This window comes from Aptenodytes forsteri, unplaced genomic scaffold, assembly GCF_000699145.1.
Source record: "Aptenodytes forsteri isolate BGI_AS27 unplaced genomic scaffold, ASM69914v1 Scaffold239, whole genome shotgun sequence".
Taxonomy (NCBI): domain Eukaryota; kingdom Metazoa; phylum Chordata; class Aves; order Sphenisciformes; family Spheniscidae; genus Aptenodytes; species Aptenodytes forsteri.
Window position 1 is genome coordinate 840,870 of NW_008794743.1, and position 18,724 is coordinate 859,593.

Here is an 18,724-nt window from a genome sequence, read left to right on the forward strand (position 1 = left end):
AAAAAAAAACCCACACAACAATTTCTGGGTGACTTTTCCGATTTATGCTATATCACTTGATATTCCCTTAAATTCCTCAATCACTTAAGGTATCACTTCTAAATTAATTTAGAAATATTAGTAAAATAACTAACTTCCTGAGGTTCTTGCATTTTTGTATTTCCTCACAAAAGTAAATTTTTATACAGTACATCTGAAGATACCATTTCTAAGAAAAAGAAACTTGTAAGAATGACTCTCCTACGCACACTAGAACCAAATGTGGCCTTTCTGAATACTATCCACCTATATAAGACTCAATTTAGAGCCATGAAAATCTGTTCCTTCTGCTCTCTAAAGACAAAAGACACTGTAGACTAACAATTAAAAGCCCACTCTACAAACCCTAGCCTTATTTCATCTACCACCCTTAACACTTTGTAGCCACAGTTGAAGCAACTGTGTCATCAATTAATGAAACATTAAAAGAGCAGAAAACAGTTACACATACCCAAGTATCAGTTACTCAAACTTGCCAATCAGTAATGCTCACAGCCAATGTTTAACAGAAATCCCAATGCTTCACTGAAAATTACCTTACCATGTCCCTTTATTCACTGTTGTCAAATGCAATATTCACTCATTTAAACTGAAATATTCAGAAAAATCGCAACACTGTTACCATAAATGCCCTGTTCTGGCAAAAATCAATTTCTCTCATATGTTACCCTTTGTCTTTCAGCTTCTGGGTCTGTAGATGGAGTGAAAAGTTCACTAAGTGCTCCTAAAAATCCTTGATCAATTTTCAGTGCCATTTCCTGGATAAGAACCATGAAGTATCTAAAATGGGAAAAACCAAACAGTGTATACTTGTAGAAGTTTAACTTAAATATCACATGCTTACCCTACGTAATTGAAGTTTTGTTATGCAATGTTGCATATTAAGACTTACAATCTACCGTATCAACTGTCTATTTATAGTTAGAAGGGCTTACCAGCCTCACAAAGCTATACATTATTGTAGACTATTCATATCTTAACACACAAAATTTACCTAAAAATATTAACCATCACGAAATACTCCTTATATTCATACATTATGATTCCATGTGCTCCATATATAACATCACCTCAACAACATATTTCTTCCTCTTATCCAGCTGCATCTCTCCAAAAGTCGTATTACTGAATATTTACTTTATTAAAATACACGATCCTCAAATATTATATCCACACTAGTTGGGTACAGATACTTGCATTAGAAACCATCAGTATAATGCTTTTGTCTCATTTTTAGTACAAAAACTTAAGACAGACATATTAACTAAAGAACATACATTTCACAATAGAACACGCTGTGTGGGGCTACATTAGAGACTATATGAGCTGCCTGTTGTTAGAACACTAAATAAATCCAGCACTGTACAGCAAATAGGCAGACATGCAACTCTGATATTGTAGTACAAGAGGGAAATAATTCTGACTACTGAAGAATTTGCGTAACAGTCCCTTCATGTGGTCAGTCCTTACTTTCTAAAAGTAAGTTTCTTTTAGAATGATGTTCTTTCACCGGAGACGTTTAAAAAACTCAATCCAAAGTCAAGAGTTGTTTGGATAGGAGAACATGAATTTTAAAACAAGGTTCACTTCCAAAATGCATCAAATCTCTAAAATCGTATTACAACACACTGTTAAACTCACTTGATTTGGAGTACTTTGCTGTATTCGTTGAATCTAGTGATGACACTGATGTCAATGAAGGGTTTTGGTTCTAAATAGAAAAAAAAGAAAATCTAAGTATATGTAAAAAATAAATTGCCAAGTTACTACTTCCAAGGCTGAATAAATCTGGTATTACTAAAGGCTTTCTCTTACCTGAATCCAAAGCAATTGACTTGGGAGGGGCTACAGGGTGAAATACAACAGGAAACATCGATCCTGGTAATTGATTATCAACCTAAAAAATTATTGCATAATTGCAGGAATATTTTAAGGACACAATAATCAGAGACTATTTCTATTTCAGAAGGCTTGAGAAACTTGTTTATAGATTGTGTTAAAGAACGTCATTCTTATTTTGGGGGAAGGAGAAGAGAGGAAGAGGATTACTCTGATATTATTTTCGAATGTTACCTATTTAGTTATGAAAGGTCAGATGGTTGGAAGTGTGGCACAAGGGATGCTTACACAGGTTCACACTCACAAAGGTTCATTTAGAGGGTCTGCAGCTGATGGCATACATTGACCTTAATAGTGAAAGCTACCTTCAGGCAAAAATAAAAACAAAATGCCAAAGAAAAGGAAAGAGGAAACTCTTCCCCACCAGCTGGTCAGGAAAAGCATCAGAGTCCTTGATGAGTGCCCTCCCCTGGGGTACTCTGAAGTGCAGCAAATGGAGATGAAGATGACAATGATGATTATGATTTCTCACCATTGTTTTTCTCTAGTACTAAACACTTCTCACTAGTACCTGCTCAAGCACTCTGTTGGTTAATTTAGCAACACTATTAGTACTGACTGGAGTATGCTAATCAGGTGCAAGTGTTGCACATTAATTCACTGTTAAGCTTACATGCAGATATATTATTGCATACTATTTTTGAGTATTTAAATATCTATTATCTACTTTCCATTAGACAGGTAGTTTTTGTACTAAAGATCTCTGAACCTCTAGATACACTCTCTAGAATAATGTGTTACATGACTGTATACAAACTATGGTAAACAAGTTTTGAAAAAGATTGAGGTTTTTGTTTTAACACACCAAAACAACCTCTCTTTAGAAATGAACTTTCTATCATAGCACCCTGCTTTACACTAACCCACAATTTTGTGGATTTTTTTCCATGCTACTTGCAAAATCCTGGGATGGCAGTTCTGCAGTACTTTTCCATCAATGGAGCATTCATAGCACTTCTGCTACTCTGATGTAGCGAGCAGAGCACCACATATGTAAGATTCGGAGATACTTCTTCATATAAATGAATAAAATAAGAGCCTAGAAGTGTCTGTTTAGTTTATAGAACATGATGAAAGATAGTACCTGCAGCCAGTACAATTGAGCCCGTAAGCTTCTTTGGTGAGGTGACTGTTTGAATTCAACCTGAATTCCTGACAGGAAGTTGCGTCGGATGCTGCATCTGACTGGGAGACGCATTTCCATTGGAACCTTACTAAAATTCACCTGGAAATAGAAGGAAGCAGAGCTAACATACAGTTTAATTAAAGAAATAATAAAAATGTTACGTTACTAGTAAGCAGACTAGCAAATAAAACATGCATTTGTCCTTATTTCATGATCACATGGCTACTGAATTACTCAGTCCAATTATCTGCATGGAAAGTAATGAAAACCATTAGTCAGGCTGATAAGCCCATTACATTGCAACTTTAGCTGCCCCAAGCAGGAACCTGTGTGTCATCTTAGTAACTATTTCTTCATGAGTTATATATTACACACTGGCATAATTAAAGATATTTACATGCAGCTGACTACTTTCCCAGCTGATGCTTCTACCCTGATCCTGAAACATTTAAGTTATGAGAAGCCAAAGGAAAAAGCTCTCCTTTATTGCGAGTCAAAGGTAACAACTTACAGATACAAGTTTTTGATACCACGTACTTTAAAGGCACTACTGCAATGTACAAAACTTAAGTATTCATACAGCTGAGGGTATATATGTTTTTCAAATGAAAGGGTGATACAGAAAACAAGCCTGAATATGGTACTATAAAATGCCTATATTTTACTTAGCCATTTCAACACATTAAATTTATGCGTGGAATACAGGTATGTATAATTAACATCTGTCAAAGCTCAGGTAAGTGAATTCATTTCAAGAGTCTTTGAACACTATAGTCTCCTTTATCGTATCAAGTCATGGAAACTGCAGCTTACTAAGAAGCTAAAACCAAGATTTCTGCAAAGAATTTCAGTTACATCAATGAAAATACAGGTTCATAACTAACATGCAGATACCAAGCAATCTTTTCTACCACACAAAAGCAAAATTCTTTGAGATTCTTACTTCATAATACAATACCTCAATACTGCCTCAGTATTACCTCAATACAAAAGTATTCTACTGTATAAAACATGTAACTATTAAAAAAAAAGCTTGCTTTTTGGTTGTGTTTCTCTTAACGTCTATCCTTACTGAGCAAAAAAGAAGTCTGTTTTAACTGTTGCACATGTTCTGCAATCATTTAAACACTGAAACCTCAAAACATACCTCAGTACTGCTGTCTAGTTTATGCCAACCTGGAGCTTGGAAAGCACTCTTACAAAGATACTTTTGATAGGCTTGTTCCAACAGATTTATTTGCTTTTGATTAAATGGTTTCCACTTTTGCCTCGGTTTCAGTTCCCAAACAACACCAGAACTGCAAGACAAATAACAAGGTTAACAATTTAAAAGTACTTAAACCTTTCTTATGCATGCAAACCACGTAAAGAGATATTATCCTAATTTTTCAGGCTCAAAAACCCTATTGTTTACTTTTTTTAATAGAAGCTAAGAAAAGAGGCAGTTAAATCCTATTTATTCCAGTTGCACAATAGGAATAAAGGCAGAACTTAATTTTACTTAAAAAGGTTTCACTTATATTAATTTCATTTGAAAGACATCCCCTTCAACTCAACTGTATTGCTAAAATTGTAATATGCTGTCAGATTTTGATTATTCAAAGGAATATTTAGGTTTCCATGTGCAGTACCTAGTAATTCCTATATAAGAGATTTCTTTTTTATTTTCATTGTTAACAAGAGAAAGTCCAAGACTATGGATTGACAAGTTTATTTCTTGATCAGGTTGCTCCAGCTCCTCTGCTTGTCGTGCTTTAGAAACTAATGCAACATCATCTGTGAAAAGTAGCACTCGTTGGCGTCCATCGAGGAAAGACACCCAGTGTATTTGAGTATTTGCATTGTAAGGGAATTGGCCACATTCATCCTGTATTGGGGAAAAAAAAAATGTATATAATAAGTACATTTCAGGAGTAAATCCAGGCTGTATGTTTATAAGCAAGCAAGTTTACTGGCACACATAAAAACCAGAACTCAGTATTTTTCTTGTTTGTTCCATTTACTGCATTGTACTGATTTGGTGGCATCTTGTATGCCAACACTAGAAAGAAGTTGGGGGTTGAGATCTCCCCTGCCTTTTGAAAAGTAGGCATTCCAGCAATATTTGTGGATGAGAATAATATTGGAAATTATTAGGAAACAAAGGCCTTCACAGCAAAGAAAAAGACTTAGAATCGTAGGTGATGGGGGAAGAAGGCATTAAATCATATACCACGAAACAGTAAAACCAGACAATGATTAAGATCTCTGCTCTTCAAATGCAGATATTCCTTATTTGTTAATTTGTGAGGCGAAACTGAGATAGTTAAAGCCCTTTTCTCAAAAGCCCAAAATAATCATGAACGTAACCATAATTATATACTAAGGAAATCAGTTTCAAACTAAAAACATTTCTAAATGTAAAAAATTTGACCCAAGAAAGTGCTTATACGGTAAAGCACACTGTAACCGGTTAACTGTCAGAGTTCAGCTGTGAGAAACTAAATCCATTCCCAGTATAACTGAAACACAAACTTGCTTTCATGTCCCTACTTTGAGCTACTAGTATTTTCAGTTTTCCTAACTCTGTGCCTAGTCAATAGAAAAACCAAGCCACCTCTGAAGGATTCAGAGTTTAGTAAAAGGTGCAAGAGGGCTGCTATTTAGAGACAGACACATAGGACTTTATTTAGCCTACATTCCAGTTATAAGTGAGAAAAAAAAAAATCTTCCTCCATCAATGCTTCCTTCCCCATTCTTTAACAAAATACTTGCCCAGTCTTATCCTAGATTTACCTCTGCTTGTAGTAACAGTTTCCCTCTTCCCCCCACTCATTTTCCATCTTGATCATTGTTATTTTGCCCCCACTTCACACATTTTCCTATTTTAATATTGCATGAGTTACAAACACCGAAATAGCTCTTAGTGAGCAACTCAGAATTTTCTGCTCCATGCAAGCATTTCCCACAGGAATCGAGAGTCACAAGTGTCAGGGATTTTCTCCATCTTTAGGGAGATACTTAAGCCGAATGCAGCACTGCTAGAAAATTGGTGAATTATTCATCCTCTGTACTATTTAGATACATCCACAGCTCATACACTTTATCCTTCTGCTTCCATATCCAAGACAACCATGGAGAAAATGCAGGTTGGAGTTTGTGTCCAATCCTCCAATTATATTAGTCTAAACATCTAAAATCTTGCTACTTGACAAGACAGATGCAAAGTTACTGAAGAAGCTTTCTCCCAGATAATTTTAATCTTGTTCTAGTCCTAGAGTGGTTCAGTATTTACTTCTCCCCCTCTGAAATTTACCTTAAGTAGGTCATGTTCACCAAAGTTTTGGGAGTAGCCCCAAGTCAATTTTCTTGTTTTAGTTGGATCTGTCCATGCAAACAGGCATACTTGCTTTGGTTTCAACTCCATTTCCTCTTGTAATCCACTGCAGGTTAAAAGAAAATGAGTAAAATGACAACATTCACTGGTTAAGACCACTGACTGAAGTGGTGCAAGCAGATCATGGTGCTATATACTCCACCCCTCCAGCCTCCTGAGGTGAGGCACGAAAGGCCTAGGCTATCCACTCCAAACAAGTCCAGCTGTAGCTAGGCTCTTGGTGAACTAAGGTCCATACTCCCACTTTATTCTCTCCACTTTCTCAAACTATGGAGACTGCTTAAAAGTAGACAAAATACTTCATTAAAAGAATATGATAAAGAAAAGGGTTTTTTCTATTTTTCAAGGTACCATAATGGTAAAAGAGAACTACTTTCTTCACAAAGGATACCCCCTGGTTAAACGACCGATGGCAAATTGTTTCCTTCACGCACCTCTGTTTATATCTGAGAGAGTCCCATGAAGTATGGTTAACAATAAGAGCTGGAGCAGCTCCCTCATGGTAATCCGAGAAACTTATGAGAGTAGAATGCTCAGAAACATTCACCTCAACCAGTAAGCCCCCATTCTGGAGAGAAAGTTAGACAGAAAGTTCAATATTTGTTCTATGCATAAATTCAAGTTAGAACAGACTAAATTGTTATTTTTAGATCAGTCTTTCACCGGCCTCTTACAAATGAAAAAATGAAATGTACTCTACGCTATCTAGTAACGGTAAGCTCAAACACATTGGTCACTGGCTTAAGAAAGACGTTAGTAGCATCCACAAACTATTTGTTGATTTAATTGAAAAATTATATTCAAATTAAAACATTTTTAAGAATTACTTTATTTGGTTAAGTTTAGTAAAAGGTATAGGCAAGCATTCCTTTCACTTTCTGTTAGAAAACTTAAAGTTTTATTTAAAAACTGCAATTTCCTTAAAAATCTGAAAGGCTACTCTAGACAAACGTACTAACGTTTTTAAAGATATGACAAATATAGCAATAGTGTATTAACAAACTGACCACTGAGCAGAAAAGTTCTATTGATTAAACCTCTAAACAAATCATTGTAAGTCTTTCTTCTACTGGCTTTCAAGATCCTGCTTTCTTCCAATATATTTGCAAGATATTTCCGAGATATGCACAGCACATTTTTTCTCATTTGCTTATGCAAAGGAGGTACCTCATGCTTTCCCTCTTGGAGAGTCTCTTCAGATAGCTTTCTCGAATGCTTGTCTAGCAAGATAAATTGATGGTTTTGCTATGTTGTAAGGTCTGGAGGAGAGGTGGGAGGGGACACATCTACCTTTGAAAAGATGACCTTACAGATTCTCCAGCTCACATCAGAGGTATGTGAGAAATTATGTTTAGCACTCTACACAGTAGTAGTAAAACCTCATTGCATACGGGACTAGAAAGGATTCTCTTGCAAAGCTGAGCTATCTACTATCTTAGAACAGTGAAGGAAAACCCCCCACTGTTCTATTTACGTGCTTCAACAGAACACCAGAACATTGATGACATCTTGTTCCAAAAACATTTTTTCAAACTGCTTCAGCAAACTTGGAGAGCTAGATTATCCTCACAGTCACTTATATTTCAGCTAATTATGATAAGCATTATCTCCAAAGACTTGTCTGAACATGCTACATTTATATACACATTCCCTAATGCTAGGCTAGGGTGAGTTCTGAGATAATTGAGATTCTACTAATTGAATCAAATTATTTTAGCCATGAACAGTGTGTCTCCAACATGCATTAACTTATCAAGAAAACAAAAAATACGTTCTATTTTAGGACAACTATTTAAACAAACTGAAGGTACCTAAGAAATACCCTCTGCAAAAGAGCAGATGTTAGAGGTGTATACCATTTTTAATTTAATAGCAATAGAGCTGTTCGGCTTCCTAAAAGCTCATCAAAACTAAATCAACTTGACCACTTCACACAGCTATGAAAACATTAACAACATAGCAAATTTGATTCACAACCTTTTTTATGTAACAGAACCTAAGTGCAGTGCACCAACACCTTAAGGCACAAAGGTTTCAATCTTGATGATCTTGGGCAGTCAAGCTTTCCTAAGTTCAATACCATATGGCTAAAATGGGAGTATTAAGATCACAGATCACACAAAGTCAGTCTCACCAATTCTTCCAGCCTCAGCAGGGTACCATTATCCTGGGCTTTAAATAGGAATGGTTTGGATGAGCTTTCATAGCCAACTACTCTTACGCAAAGTTCACCAGATGAGTTTTCAGGCCAAAATGGAAGACACTGTAAACAAGAAATATGCATGACTTTAACAGTTCATGTATGTTCAATATAGTAAGCCAGCAGTAAAACAGTCTTGGGTGACTAAAACTATTTCAAATGCCTTAGTTCTTACCCCAGTATCTACTGATGAACATCTCATTCACATTTAGTAAATTATCTAAATTGAAGGACTTGATTAATTTACCAACATATGCAACTTGTGCTGTTCAAGTTGCTCTGAGATGTGAAGCATCCACGTCATGCCATCAGAAGGGACAGAGCTTCTCCAAGAGAACTGCTTTTTCCTTAAGTGACAGCTAGAGACCAGTTGTTTGTCTACAATAACATCCAAAGGAAAAAAATGGAAACATTACCTCTGAAGCTGAGATATAATTCCATTTATTAGTTGGAAAAGAGCCATCAGGACCAATTTCTCCAACTTCTAGCTCCAGAGAAGATTTGTTTGCTATTGTGTAGAATGGAGTGAAGGTAACTATCCTGGTAAGGTTAAAACTGCTCATTTTGATGCTAACTCCTACCTGTTGAACAAGGACAATTTGAGCAAACAATCAACAACAAGCTCAAGAGAAAAGTCAGGATGGAAAAAAAGAAAAGCTAACATTACTGTAGTTACAAAGGCTAGCACACAACACTCCTGTTCTGAACACCTGTAATGAAAGAACCAAACAGCATGCAGTAACATCAGCAAACTATGCAACACAATTAACACAATAGTAAAGAGACAGTTTTAGCTGTAGTACTTGTGAGGAAAATCCAACAGGAATCCCTCTACAATAAAATCAAGACAACCTAAAATGATTGTATCATCAGAAATCAGTTAAAGCGTATATGGAAACACAACTGCCCACATATCTGCATATTATTATAAAGAGTATTCTATATTCTGCTTAGTTGTGGAAATGTAGTCTTAGACAAGGCTGCTGAGTGGTGATCTAAACACTTGCAAACAATCATGAATTTTGAATGTGAACTGTTATCTCCACTATGCGAGTTCACCATTGTATTTTCGAAGAGCCTAGTACCCCACGTTTGTTATATAAACCACGTTTAAGAATTACACTGAAACTTCTGTTGGTGAAACTACTTTTCGCCAGGTGCAGACCCGAGGAGCTGGGGCATAAAAATTATTACCCTAGATGTTGGAAATATTTCCATGATTTAAAAGCAGTGCAAGTAGTCAAAGAAAGGCCTTAAGGAGAAAAAGAATTCAAGTCAAAAGAACCCCAAGAGAGCTCCACAAAACACAGAAATCTATCTTACCAGATAGTCCATGTTATTAGCTGAACACCTGACACATCCATAGCTTCCTACAGTATCAAGGGAAAAGCTACTGGACCAAGTGCTAGTTGAAATACATAGCTGGATCTACACACAAAAGAGAACATGGAAAATACTTCAATAAATTCATTTTAATTTTATAGTTCATGCATTATGGAGTGCAATTTATCACATCTAGCAGTATAACAACGACACTTAAGTGCTTTTAAAACCTTCTATAGGTTAAGATAAGCTTAAGCATGTAATATCACTATTCATATTCTGATTCATTAGCCTGTGCCTGAGTTCTGGGAAAGATGTTACAGTAAAAGGTAGCAAAATAGAGGAGTCTTCATTGACTCTTATGTTCACGACAGCACACGCATAGATGGGAAAAAAAGCTACAAGTTCGTGGTGCTTCACGAACTTGAAGAGAGGGGAGGAAATAATCAAAAGAACACCTTGTCAAAACTGTTTCTTCAACCATTTCATCAACTATTGTTGGGTGAAAAAAGATCTTTAAAAGGAAAGAAGGGCTGCATCAGAAAAAAATCCTCTACTACAGTACTCCTCATTTGACCCTGCAAATATCACATCAAAACAAAATCAAAACAAAAGAAGTATGTTTAACATAGGACAGAATATTTACATTGTGCATTTTAAATGTCAAAATACCTAGTTGAGTAAAACACAAGCCTGTGATTCCTCTTTATTCAGTGGAAAATGCCTCCACAGGAAGATTCAGAGCAGCCTTCCTTTTGACTATAAAGGGAGTCCACACTCTTAATTTACATATCTACATTAAATTCCTCTCCCCAAGGAAACAGTTTTCTGGTAGGGTATCCACTGAGTTGTCAAGGACCTAACCACTCTATACCATCAGCCAGCTTCTGGCCGGGATGAAAGTTAGCCAATGGGATGCAGTGCAAGACCTGGAAAAAGTTGCAGTAGACTTTTTGTCTACCTGCCTTCCCTTCTACTGAGTCCAAAAAGTATAATTAACAAGAAGAAAGCAGCAGCCAAATGAAAGCCTATAGATTTAAACACTACAAAAAAACTCCTTAGACAAAAACGTATGCGTGTTTTTTCCCCCTCAAAGCAGGATTTTAAAAACACCACCACCACAACCACCGCCTAAAATAAGCATACCTTATTTTTACTGAAAATATTTTTCTTTTTAAAAGAGAACAAAACAATATCTCTGTAGTCTGCTGGATGCTTCACATGAGTGTCTTCCGCTCGATACTGGAGAATCCGGGAAGTCTTGTTGATTATCCAATAAGGACTGAACACAGACAAGATCATACGGCTTCCACTTCGCCTAGTATGTATGTAAATATCCACTGTCATCACTGTCACAGAATGGGATGTGAAACACACGGAAAAAAATTCAGGCATCCCATCACGAATTTTAAGATGCCCATTCCAGTCCTTGCCTTGATATTTTATCAACACAAGCTCCATTATTTCTCCATTGATTCTTGAATGAAAAACATCTGCAGCACTCCCTTCCATCAATTCACGGGCTTCTGCTGTTCCCTGTAGCAAAATTAAAAGGGGCAGATTAAGTTTTTAATATATAAAATTTAGGTATGCCAAAACCAGCATTTTATTCTTCTCTTGCAGGATGCACATGTTTCAGATATCTCTGTACCACATGTCTCAGTCTCCAATCACTTTCATTTGAGCCTGACCCTATGAATAATTGCACTTTTCTTGCAGGACAGTAAAGACTGCTTAATTCTGGATTTCAGGAAGGCAAACTAGTTCCAATGTATCCCTTGTCTCTGTTCCCTCCCTCCCCGGTCCATGATTTTCAGTAGATTTGGGCAATGAGTTCTTATTCATGTATTTACAATACTGGGTGCAACACTGAATTGGACTGTGCTACAGATGTACAGCCAGGACTTTTCACATTAAAGAACACCCAAGGCAGAAAGCCAGCAGCTGTGCCATACTGTTTGGTAGCACAGCTTTCCTCAGGTTGTAGCATCCCACAACAGCAGCTTTCCTAATTTTTACTGAGAAACAGTGTATTTTACTGTATTGAATAGTGGCCAGGCTTGATTTGTTGAGGGATGTGAAGACAATAAGCACATACCCATCTACAGGTATAGTGACTTCAGAAATAGATTTAAATTACTAGTTTCCAGCTCCTCAATCAAGGCAATGGCACTCTGTTGTACATTCTGTGACTCTGAGTACTGAAGTACAGCGAAGGTAAGGAAACTGGAAATAGTGCCATTAGGATGTTGGACAGAAGTGAAAGGAAGATCTAAATGAATGCCACAGCCCGTTATGCGAGTAGGACAAAACAGAACAAACTAGGATGATAGTTCTAAATCCTCACACCTTTTCTATTTACTAAAATCACTCAGCTCTCATGAAGAAATACTAGATATTGAAAATACTGAAAGAAGAAGAAAAAAGTCTGTGTGGCATCCCGCAAAGAAATCTTCCGATTTGTGCAAGGGAGACCCTCACAATAGTCCTCAGTAAAGAATCAGTGTCAGAATGGAGAGAAGTTGTGTTTTCTACGCAGAAGAAAAGCTCCAGAAATTTTAGATCCTTTTTCTTATGCCTTTCCCTGTGAAACAAAAGGTATCTTGCAAAACACAAACAGGATCTCAGAAGAACGTAAAAGAGAAAGACCAATTCAGTACAGGATTCATATTTAAGGAGCAAGGCAGAACTGGCCAGGTACACCCAAATTAAAAACAATTAATCCTCCAAACTCCCAGAATCAATCCATCAGCTGACTCACTCATTTACAATACAAAATACAAAAAACAACATTCAGTGTCTTCCACACTACATTCACCTCCACTTCTAAGGAAATATGGTCTTACTTAAAATCAAGTAGAAGATTTACAAATAAAACCGTAAAATAACTTACCTCAAGTAAATATCTCAAGGAATATGGTAGAAGATTCCTCACAGTCAGTGTAGGGTAAAGGTGGATAATGTAGGCAGGATCCCACTCCTCTCCATAAGTTGAAATAAAATTTAGTTCATCAGGTACAGCTGTTGAGCTGATTATTAGAGGCAAGAAATTTGTCTGGATGGCTGGGCACTGTAACAAGCACTTCACTTCATTGCTCCTATGTAGCTCTTCCCTCCAGGCAATGTAAGTCGTGGACTCTTTAAACTGACCCTCTAACATTCCTGTTGGTCGAACATATAGATGACACCTATGGGAAGAAGACAGGTAATGGTACACAATAGCTTTCCATTGACAGCTAACTTCACCCATTTTAAAGTAATTGCTAACATTCTGAAGGGCTTTTGCAGCACACTAATTACCTAATAAAGGTAGCATTTTGGGTTTTTAGCCCAGTCAGGAAGAGTTCCAAGTGCAAATTTAAGCTTCCACACTAATGCTGTATTTGTGCATCAGTCTCACAAAGATTAGCCCTACAGAACAGAAAAAGTGTACCTGTATGAATGTAAAGGAACATGAAATTCCTCTTCTGGCTCGGATATGCCAATTGGCTCCAGCGACCTGGCATCTCTAGCCAGTTTATAGATCATAAATGGGATTGAGAAATGGTTCTTGATCTAGGATCAAAGTGCATAATTTTCATTACATTTCTATGGTACAAATTTCTAAAGGAAACAGTATGAATAGCAACAAGGAAAAACAACATTAGTAGATTTAATTAAACTGCTCTGGAAAACAGACTTCTGTGCATCTTAGTAAGAAATACAATTCTGAAGGAGAACAATATGCAAGCATATGAGAAAACTATGCTACTTTTAAGTTCCATGAATTGAAAAACATGCTTAAATGCCAAGTCACATAAGAAGTACGTATTCCAACTTCAATGTTGGGGATATTAGAAAGCCAAAAGTAAAAACCGAATTTTTCATTTATCAGGAAGACACAAACATACAGAATACAGATAAAAATTCATGAAACAAATAAGATTAAAATACTTAATAATTTGCCTTTAAGTAACTTTTTGGAAAAGTACAATCTTAAAAAAAATGCATTAAGGAAGAAAAGCAAAGTCACTCAGAGAAGAGCACTGCTTTCAGGCTTTTGATTTGGTTGGTTGGTTTGGTTTTTTACCTGCAGAGGAGATCGTACAGTAATAACCTTATTTCCTTCTCTAGCATCTATCTGTACAATGATCGAGTCTGAATGATCAACAAGAAGGTTTCTTATGTTGTACAGTCGTCGACCTGGTTTGGCTATGGGAATGTTTACCACTTCTTTATATCCTTGAAGTTCTAATCCATAAAAAAAAAAATACAAAAGTCTTAGTTAGACAAAACAAATCACAATACCATTTTCTGTTTGCACAATACTTTAGCTTCTCTAAACTCAACAACAACCAGGATCAAAGCACTCTGGCAAAAGCACCTTGAAATGGTATTTGAGCAGCATCGAAGGAAAGCTTTAAGGTCAGAATACTCTTGAAGACCGTAACTTATGATTATGATTTATACACAGCACAATAAGTACACCAAATTGTAAACAAAGATATTTGTTGGGTGAGTTAACAAAATGCAACACAGAACATGATCTTCATATCATGGCCAAATACCTTCATATGGGATGAGATGGAAAAGAAAATAACAGCAGATTATGTATTAGTAGTTATTATATCCTATTGTCCTAGGAGTATTTTCTGGAAAAGCTAAAAACACAGAAAAATCATAACTGCTTTCAAGTAACTGGGTAACTACAGAAAGCCGAATGGTAGTAGGGATATAAGAAATGAAGATCCTGTCTAACAGGAGTTGGAACCCACAGGCCTATGTCCCAGGGGTCTGTAAGATGGTCTATCAATGACTCCACTAGAATGTCTTCCATTTCTTCCAAAGGGGGAGAAAAAAACATCTTACTTTTCACTCACTGAAAACTGGAGAGAAGGAATTTTACATCTTTTTAAGAAGTCCAGTAGCTGGTTTAATTTTTTTTTTTTAATTGCCATCAGTATTCAAAAGTAGTTTCAACACAATGTACTTCACCTGAGTTTTGATCACATTGAATTTAACCATGTTGACACCCCCATCTTCCCATTCTCAACACGTCATAACACACAGTGTTCCCTAGCATAATACCTAAATTTAAAGAGAAGATGGAGCTTTCTTGTCGGTACAATGCAGACAACTTTCCTCGTTGCGGTGCTTCAAAAACAGAGTATTCCAGTTCCATGTTCTGACCAATTTCTACATCGTTCATGTTTTCTTTTTCAACTGAACCAACTATTCGAAAATTTGAGCCAGGAAGCACTTTGAGAGGAACACCTAGGGCATTTTTCACTCTGAAAGGTGCAGTGTCTTTAAAGGAATAGTCAAACGTGGATGCAGTCCCTTCTGAAAATGCCTGTAATTAACAACATATATAATACGTCATACATAAATAGCCACAATAACATATATATAAAGGCTTTAAGAGACAGGTCCCAGCAACTACCGTTTTAAAGAAAAAAGAAAAAATATATACATATAGCAATACCTATGCTTTGTATAGTAGTATTTCAGGGAATTAAAGGTTACTTCCAGAAAATTTCATTACTATTCTGTGATTTGCAGCAAATGTTGATGCTACAATAAGCATTCATGCTCCTCATAGGGAATTTTCTTTACAGTTGTCGGGTTGTAAGAGAAAAATAACATCTGGGACACAGAAGTCCCAAGCATGTTCACCATGTACATACTTCATATTCAACCACAACTTATGCTTCCAAACATTTGATTACATAAAAGCATGGCAACCGACTGCCAATATAGACTTACAGTATAAGCAAGTACTTAGAGAACTGTTGCCCATTTATAATTAAAAAATAAATAGGCATAAGTCACATTCTGTAAAAATAGCTTGATTTAGTAACCAAAATTTCTTCCTCCCATAAAAAAGGGGAAAAAAAACCTAGGACGTTCATAAGCACACCTACTGTCATAAGAAAAATAGGGAAAAAAGTATTTTTAACACACTGGACATTCTACTTCTACAGTTTGAAGGCCAATCCTAAAATGCACACTTTTCTTAGTATTCTATTAAGGAGAAAAGATGGAAGGGAAGTAAATTTCTCTTTTCATATTTCAGAAAAAGAACTGTAGGAAATAGTTGTGTTTATTGGAGGGTTTTATCTTCATTCAGCCTGCTTGTAGGACTGATCCTTAAGTCCTTCATAAGCACATTTGTTGTTCTAACACAGAAATTGCTTCTTTCAAAAGCTAGCGCCACCTTTTTGTTAACCCTAAAGGACTAATCAGAGTAAAACTCCTTAGCCCTGCTAGGTAACATTTGTCAGGGCTGCAGAACAGTCATTGGCTTGTGACTGACAGCACAGAAAGTTCTTTAAAAAAAAAGAAATCAGAACTTCCTACAGAACCACATAATTCAGCACCTTCTGCCTGTTAGGACTACCTTGGCTAAATTACTGAAAACAGCAAGACAACATTTGGATATTGTTATATTCATTGTATCCTTCGAAGAGATGTTAACTGCAGTTTGTGGCTCAGGAAGAACAATGAAATCATCCCCAGGCATCAAACTTCTCTCTTGGACAGGGTTAGTCTTCATCTAAAACAAAAATTTCATTAGAGGCAATTATGAACACATAATTACTTTCTTCTATGTTAAAACAGGAAAAAACTTGACCTACAATTTTGCCAAGCAAAGGAAAACCTACTTTACCTTGTAAATCTCAGACACCTTACACAAACACAGAAATTTTATACCAACAATGAAGGCAAGCAAGTTATTTTCTTTCCTCTCTGTATGTGTGGTTACACGTTACATTTTGCCCATGCACTGGACAATTAACATTATTCAGAAAAACCTTAAGATGGCTAAAGAATGATTTTTTTTTCATGTGAAATTGCATAGCTCCCTCAAAGCAACAGCATTCGAAAGGTCAATGTTCTGTCACATAAAAGTTTTAAGAAATAGCTGCCTATTCAAGTTATTTCACGTAGTTTCAAGTATGTTTACATACTTCCAGCTTTAAACTCCATTGCTTCTTTCCTCCTTCAATTCGTTCAATAAGCGGCTCCCACACTGCATAGGTTTCATTGTAATAATGAATCTAAAGAAAGAATCAAAATTAAATAGAGCATGTAAAAATAAAGGACTGAGTTCCTTCCAATAGCATTTAGTATGAAAAACATTAATAAGAAAACAATCAATCTTTCTTTCACATTTTGGAGGTCTAGCATTAACTTTTAATGGCTTAAAAAATTAATAGACAGAAGTGTAATATATCATACATTTTTCGTAAGCGACATCATTTTTGGAAAACTGATTACCTGGCTTGCTTTTAGAGCTTTCAGAAAGCCTGGTAACTCCATATGTTTTTAACACCTTTGCTTAATACAATGCAGTCTCTATCCTCTCCTACACTGTTTGAGAGAATGACTGAGATCAAAAACTTCAACACTGCAAGTACTTCATGGTACTATGAAATAACAATTAGTCTGAGCAAACTTTAGCCTGAATCTGGTCCGCTGGAACAATTCATCTAACTCATAGCCTACACCAAGTTTTTACTTCCCTTCAGCCACTGCAAATCTGAATAGAAGTTGTGGACCAAATAGTTCTGGACACTCCCTTTCAGCTATCTTCCTCATCCCTCCCGACTTCTGGAACCACAGTGCCTTCCCCCAGTTGTATAGGATTAGGTATGCATCTTCCATACTCTATTATGATATGCACATCTAGCAATGAGAGAAGGCTACTTGTATATCCACAGTACAGAATGGAGTATGAGGCACATTTGGTAAACTGACAAAATATAACTACGATGTAGTTAACCTATTGCACAGAGCAGCTGCACATCTGGTTGTATGAAATTTTAACATGCTGCCTCCATAAGAGACTTACACCACCTCGGAATTTACCATATCTTGGGGAAGAGAGTTGCAATAGCTGGCAAAACAAATATGGTGTGATTACAATGCAAGATGCAGAGAAGATTTTGAAAAAAAGAGTGTAACTTCTATCTTACCAATAAACACAATTCTAGAGAAACAAAAAAAGGTGGGCAATAAGAGTTCAATATGAATATTCAACTAAGCCAAGCTCATTGTTCATACAGCAAAAAGTGAATATGCAAAAGTAATAGAGAAACAGAGAAGACTAGATTATTCCACAGTAGCAATTACCATTAAAATCTACTATTGATTGCAAAGTTTCTCTAAAATCCACATTATGCTTAGTCATACTTGCCTGACTACTAAAAAAATCCTAAGAGCATAACAATTTAAACCTATTATTAATTTAGCACATAGAAAGTGTACTAAAAAGTTATTTGAACATTATGAAACATGCATAAGTGTTTTAAACTGTTAACAATTTGATTCTACATACCTCCAGTGACATATCAGCAGTGACCTCCATCAGTGAGGACCAGTTTTTAAGGACACCTGAAAACATAGATTCTACTAACAGTAAAGGGACAGTACGATGTCCCAGACCACATTCCAAGGTGATCTGAACCGATTTCACTAGAATGTCAAATTTCTCTTGTTTCAGAACATGTTCACGGTCCTTAAAAGTTTCTGTTGCTTCTGTGGCTACATCAACACCAAGAAACCAAGCACTGCACTGATCTATAGGCTTCACTTGCCACAAATTCTCAGAAACTTCAGTTGCTCCTCTAGAATCCTCCTCTGTCGTTTTGGGTTTTATGGCAGCCATAATGGTCATCACAGTATTCAGAATTATTGGTGAGATCTTGAACGAAGAAAAAAACATCCTTTATAGCTCAAAACATTTTAAAAACCAAATTACCTTACAAAATATATGATA

General features: G+C 36.3%; 1 protein-coding gene across 1 annotated transcript in view; it reads right to left on the bottom strand.

Annotated features, from left to right (window-relative positions):
- VPS13C (vacuolar protein sorting 13 homolog C) overlaps positions 1-18,724 on the bottom strand; it is a 101,247-nt gene that overhangs the window by 19,879 nt on the left and 62,644 nt on the right. The window contains exons 54-72 of the mRNA XM_009274008.1: positions 18,284-18,649; positions 16,914-17,003; positions 16,343-16,498; positions 15,031-15,295; positions 14,033-14,193; positions 13,397-13,518; positions 12,857-13,151; positions 11,110-11,499; positions 9,964-10,068; positions 9,057-9,221; positions 8,575-8,703; positions 6,875-7,008; positions 6,360-6,486; positions 4,696-4,931; positions 4,212-4,362; positions 3,023-3,163; positions 1,855-1,936; positions 1,681-1,750; positions 708-819 (exon numbers count right to left, since the gene is read on the bottom strand). Coding sequence (XP_009272283.1) covers positions 708-819; positions 1,681-1,750; positions 1,855-1,936; positions 3,023-3,163; positions 4,212-4,362; positions 4,696-4,931; positions 6,360-6,486; positions 6,875-7,008; positions 8,575-8,703; positions 9,057-9,221; positions 9,964-10,068; positions 11,110-11,499; positions 12,857-13,151; positions 13,397-13,518; positions 14,033-14,193; positions 15,031-15,295; positions 16,343-16,498; positions 16,914-17,003; positions 18,284-18,649 — 3,297 coding nt within the window. The remainder of the gene's footprint in view (positions 1-707; positions 820-1,680; positions 1,751-1,854; positions 1,937-3,022; positions 3,164-4,211; positions 4,363-4,695; positions 4,932-6,359; positions 6,487-6,874; positions 7,009-8,574; positions 8,704-9,056; positions 9,222-9,963; positions 10,069-11,109; positions 11,500-12,856; positions 13,152-13,396; positions 13,519-14,032; positions 14,194-15,030; positions 15,296-16,342; positions 16,499-16,913; positions 17,004-18,283; positions 18,650-18,724) is intronic.